The sequence below is a fragment of the Acartia tonsa genome, chromosome 1 (genome assembly GCF_053477335.1).
Source record: "Acartia tonsa isolate MP-2025a chromosome 1, ASM5347733v1, whole genome shotgun sequence".
Lineage (NCBI taxonomy): Eukaryota > Metazoa > Arthropoda > Copepoda > Calanoida > Acartiidae > Acartia > Acartia tonsa.
The window spans coordinates 48,560,743-48,566,866 of record NC_137260.1 but is presented as its reverse complement, the minus strand read 5'-3'; the positions used below and the strand labels follow the sequence as shown (position 1 = coordinate 48,566,866).

The 6,124-nt window shown below is 33.1% G+C and overlaps 1 protein-coding gene across 1 annotated transcript; it reads left to right on the top strand.

The window, feature by feature from the left end:
* The first annotated feature begins 873 nt into the window (after positions 1–873).
* LOC145322480 (uncharacterized) lies at positions 874–4,825 on the top strand. The gene is made up of 4 exons (XM_080164491.1): positions 874–2,146; positions 2,478–2,539; positions 2,899–3,481; positions 4,247–4,825. The coding sequence occupies exons 1-4, from the start codon at positions 2,083–2,085 to the stop codon at positions 4,384–4,386; spliced, it is 849 nt and encodes a 282-aa protein (XP_080020617.1). The 5' UTR covers positions 874–2,082; the 3' UTR covers positions 4,387–4,825.
* The last annotated feature ends 1,299 nt before the right edge of the window (positions 4,826–6,124 follow it).

Here is a 6,124-nt window from a genome sequence, read left to right as displayed (position 1 = left end):
GCAACATATTTATATTGATTTATTAGCAATTATAAATTTTTTCCAATTATGTCTACATATATTCTTTTAATAATGATTATAAAACATAAGATTTTATTAAAGCAATGTATATTTTATAATTGTATACTTTAATTGCCTAAAGCTATATGCTTTACCTAAGTTTTTAAGCCTTGGAAATGTTTGTCAATTTTTGGAGTTCTTTCTCAACCCAAAAGGATACTACATGCTTCTTCGTAAGAACGGTGAGTCACACAGCTGACTGTAGACCAAAACAAACACACACACACCTATACACCAAAACTAACACACACACACCTACACCAAATTTTGGCCGGTCTGCTACACAGAAAGAGAGCGGTGCAAATAGATGTATAACCAAAGATGAGCTGTCAAACAAAAAAAAACAATCCTACATGAATAGGAATTTTTAGCATACAGAAATTTATGGTAATATTTAGTCCTATATGGTTCATTCAATTTTTTGACGAAATGAGTTACCAAAAGCTTACTTTATCCTAAGAAATTCAACTATTTATTTAAATAGATAAAGGGAAAAAATAACTGCCCTTTTTCACATTAAAATTTGTACAAGTTATAACCAATAATATAAAAGAATTATTCCTTCATTGTGTTCTTATTGGTTGAATTTACTGATTATGAATCTAGATTTACTATATCTATTTTTTGAGTGTTCGTATTTACAATTTACTTACACCCACTTTTCTTTCCTCTTTTCAGTTGCGTGGAGTGAACAAAATAATATTAATACCTTTCCTACACCGCTTTATACTTGTTTTTAATTAATATTTGTGTTATCAGAAATATGACAAATATCGACCTGCTAATACGTTTATCTTTAAATGTAGTCGTGTCAACAAATATTTCAGTTGTTAGTTATCATATGCAGAAAATATAACAAGTGTTTTGATTTTTATCACAATAGTATTAGAGTTTTAGTCAAGATTTTTATATAAAGTAATAAAATTATGTATGACTAATTGATAAATTAATAGTAAAATAGATTGAAATGTTAATTACCTAATTCTTTTTAAATATTATTGAAATTATGTTTGACACAATTCATTGGTTAACTTTGGACGCATTGTTTCTTGCTGAAAAGCAGCGCGTTTTTAAGCACTAAAAACTGAATTGATTCTAAGTTTTATCTTTAGATTTCAGCTATTTTTGAGGGTTTGTTGTTTTATCTACGTACCAAAATTGATTTTTATTAATTTTTCTTGTTGTTAATACTTACCTTATTTTTTTCTTTTAAATGAAATAATATTTTATTAGATGTACTTTTGGCTCTCCTCTTACTACAATGACATATTCTTGATGCAGTGACTTAATAATTTATGATTCAGTATTTTCATGTCATTCCAACGGAAATATTCTATAATTTACAGCCATATTATATTTTGACGTTTTTACTTGTACTATTTAAAATTTAAAAAAATGAGTAGGTATTTTGAAATTATGATCATAGAATTGGTTTTTGGTTGTTGTGTTAATTAGTATGATTTCATTTCATATATATAATATTAGAGCATTTTAATTATAAAAGTTATATGATTACAATTTCTAGAAGCAAAATTTATTGTATGGTCATTTTAGACTTCCAGACCAAGATTTAGCAATCAAAGTGTAAATTTTCTTTTAAGTGTTACTTTTTCCTAGGCTTAATAAAATTATGGAGAAAAAAATAAACTACAAAAATACTATATATTTTTTGGTTTGGAGTGGTCGCCCTGGAAATAACTATGGATATATTATTACTTGGATTTTGCACCAGATTTTCATGTTCTCCAATAAAATGAATCTCGCAGCGGGCTAAAATAACGATATCCCCAAACCACCTCCTATCCCCCATCCCGTCCCCTCCTACAGGATGATCGAACTGGCCGATAAATGAGTTCCAAGTTAGCAACCTAAATTGATGACAATTTTCCCCTGTTATACAATCCATGATATTCTAGATCCATTAGATTAACGTTAGAGTCACAGAAAGCAGCCTCGCCCCTATTGGGTAATTTTCAAGGGAGTTAGACCCATTTTCAAGCGCCCTCTTAATTGCAGACCAAAATGAGTTGGACAGATGATGGATCTGGAAAGCTGGCAGTGTCTGGAGCAGAGGTTGCCTGCTCAGGTAACTTTATAATGGATTATTTATTTATCGCATCGTGTTATAAACAGCTTTCCGCGGATATCAATTTATCAACTTTGAGGTCAAAATTTCATTAGAATTTCGTCATGTCGAAAGTATGTCAACCTTTGTAATTTTTATTTGATGCCATACTATATAGTTGTCAGGTACATCGCCAATTTCTGACAACAATGTCAAGTCTACATCATGTCAGCCAAAATCACTTTTATTAGTAAAAGATTCATATCCTATCTCTTAGCAATGGGAATTTTTGTCCACAGTTTATTAATGACAGCCGTTGTCGAAATCTAAATGTAAATATTATTATTTTCAGGTGAGCATGAGAAGGCTAATGCAATCTGGAATGAGGGGGGAACTGGATGTTGGGAGTTCAAGGTAAATTATATAGCAGGATCGCAAATATGAAAAGTAAGCATCAGTAATATTATTTCCTGAAAATGATATCTTTCAAATGACCGAGAATGAGCTAACCTAAACAGTATAATATAATAGTGAGCCAAAAAATTCAGCTTTCTATTCATTAGGTACTCAAGCCATAAAGCTATGTAAGAAAAATAAGTTAAAAATTTTTAATTTAAAATCTTAGACAAGTGGAAAAATTAATTTCAATCAGTTATTACTTGAATTAGGTATTTAGTTTTCAAATATGACTTATACAAATTTTGATTATTTTAAAAGATTTATAAATATTGATAAAGATGATTTAATTTTTTATCTGATCATATATATTTCAGATTTCTGGCAAGTCCGGTCTTTGGGTAGGCGTTTGCAACAAGGAACAGTTCGGGCCCGGCTACAGCATGAAAGGTCTTTTCTACGGCGGCCCTGGCAACCTCAGTGACGGCAGCAGCCTTGTCACCGGCCACTGGGGCCCTAAATTCGGCGATGGAGACGTTATTGGCATGCGAGTTGAGCATAGTGGGAACAGTACAGTTGTGGCGTTCTCCAAGAATGGCGCCGGTCTTGGCACTGCTTTTAACCTCCAAGGTTGGGACAAGGGCAGCAGCATGTGTCCTGCTGTCTCCATGGATACCGCGGGACAAAAGGTTTCCATTACCAAGGTTGCCATGCCGGACCTGGCCGCCATGCAGGATTCATCCTCCAGACCAGCAGATCAGGTGGAAGGAACCTGGCAAGGCAAATTCCGGTGCGATATTTCCAAGGAGGGAGAGGACAAGTGGAGGGTGAGTGCCCAGGCTGGAAATAATATGAGCTGCCTGGTGGAGATGGAGGCTGGGAAGCTGAAGGTTGGACCTGTTATGTCCACTAGGATGATGCCTCCACCAGAATTACAAGAGCTGGAGAGAGAAGTCACAGGTATGTGCATGCTATTTTGTTGGGTGTTGCAATTAGCATAGATAAAAAATGCAAAAATACAGGAAAACTTAATAGTTACAACACTGCAATTTTCTTGCCAGTTTCTTTAGTGTAATACAATATGGAAAAATAAACATGCGACGATCATGCTGCCATTTTTTTAGTTCCAAGTTATTCTACGCATATTGATATGCTACTGAAGTAAAGTCTTTTTTAAAGTTTTTTATTTAATCACGGAAAATCTTTTTCTATTAATAGCTTTCTCCAAGAGTATTTCATATGGTCTAATAACACACAATTTCAATTACAACATTTTACAGACATTTGAGTTGGAGATGTAATGTAAAAAAATCAAGCAAATATTGTTTGACTGACAGTAACATGAAACCTAAAAACAGATTAATCTTGCACTAGCGGCTGTATACCTATCTTCTAGGGCCCATTTGATTAAATAAAATGGCCTAAAAACACCCCGGGACCCAAGAAGAAAAAGAAACCTTTAGAGAAGGCAGAAGGGTAAAATGTAACAACAAACAATTTGACCAAAATACAAGAACTGGGATTTGGCATCTCATTTGCTTCAATGCATTACAATGTGGAACTTCGGCTGTATATGGAAACGGCAAACGCTATGCAAAATCCTATACATATTTGTAACTATTTTGAGGGGTTGAGTTCCTTTTGCTTTAGGTTTTAAAAAGTTGCACATCCGCCCCCCCCCCCCCCCCTCTCCAGATAAAGGACTGATATATTACTGTTTTACAGGTGTTTTGAACTCCTTGGTAACCTGGAGACGTGAAGGCGATGATCTTGTCCTTGTTCACGGTGCTGGAGAGGAGAAGCTGGCACCAGCCAAGGGACCAGGTCCTGCAGTCACTGATAACATCCACTGGATCAACAAATAATTTCTCGGCATTCGCGCATTTTTGTTTTTGTTTTGTTTACACCAAGTGTTGCCTTAATTTTTGCAAGAAACAGGGGAAAATATTCTTATAATATTCTTATACCTTTAATTCAGACTACTAATGTTACAATTTTAGAAATTTTTCTCCTTTTTTTAAAGAAAAACTGTGATTGTATGCACTTTATAAAATTTAAAAAGCTTTAAACACATCAAACCATTATGTATTTTTTTGAGTAATATTAAAAAAAAATAACATCACATTATATTTTCAGTATTATATTTTATTTATTTTCTTATGAACTAACAACTCCCATTTATATTACTTACCGTGACTAAATGTTTTTTTTTAATTTATTATAAATTCCATATTAATATCAATGCAATTTATAAACAATTTTTATTAACTATTATTGAAAAATAAATTTTGATGCAAGTAAAAACTGTTTTTTTTTAATACGAAGATTTTCTACAGGGTCAGTCTGTAGCAGACTACTTTGCTCTTAATTTTGGCATGTTAGAATCGTCCTATTGATATTAGATTTTATTAGATATCATAGCAGAAGATATCTGTGGCTTTTACTTTCTTTAACCAAACTAAGCAATTATACGTCTAAAATATAAAACCTATTTGATTTTTTAGCTAGAATATTATATAATATTAATAACGAAATTAATTCGCAAAAAATCACGAAACCTACACCTACGTGGTTTTTAGTGGTCGTTGGGGGGCAACTTTTAGTAAAATTGACGACCTCTCCATTGGACCTCCAAATATCATTCAAGATATATTTCACTTATTGTCTATACCTTTTACCTTATATGTTTCCATGAAAACTAAAATTTTTTATAAATGAAAAAGATTACTGTCCTTTATGCAAAGATAAACAGAATAGTTATTTCTTTCATCGTATTATAAACCGCTTTCCGTGGACATAGAATGTACAATTATTAGATTAAAACCAGTTTTTTTAGCCCCGAGGTGCCGAAGGCACGGGATAAAAAAAACTGGTTTTTATCTTATGATTGTACATTTCTATATTCGTAGAAAACGGTTTATAATACGATGCTAGACATAGTTTTTTCGTATGGATGAGAACCGGTTCCTATCCACCGGATTCGAATAAATACGAGAAATAACTATTATCGTATTCATTCGAATCCGGTGGATAGGAACCGGTTCTCATTCATACGAAAAAACTATGTCTAGCAACGTATTATATCCAGATTTCTACAAATATAAAAATGCATAAACATAAGATTAAAACCAGTTTTCTAGCCTGTGCCTTCGGCACCTCGGGGCTAAAAAAACTGGTTTTAATCTTAAAAATGTACATACTATATACACGGAAAGCTGTTTATAATACGATGCGAGAAATAACTATTTTGAAACGTATAAGCTTACAGGTAGTGTCCAACATAGCTTAGCCGATATTAAAACAGACAGACGCACTATTCAGAATTCTGTAGTGTACTAAATTGATTTTAAAACTGTAACAATCATTTTCTAGCTTAATTATTCTATTAGAATTAGTGTGAAAAATCTGGGACAGACTGGAGTAAAAGGGTGGGAATCACAAATGGACAAATTATTAAAAGACCATTAAACAAGAGTCCCAAAAATGACGAGTAAGCACTCAATTTGTAGGGTTGGGCCGGATATCTGGCCAACGTTCGATAACCGGCAATTTACCGGATATTCGGCGTCAAAAATCAGCCGGATATCATGTGACCGGATAGTT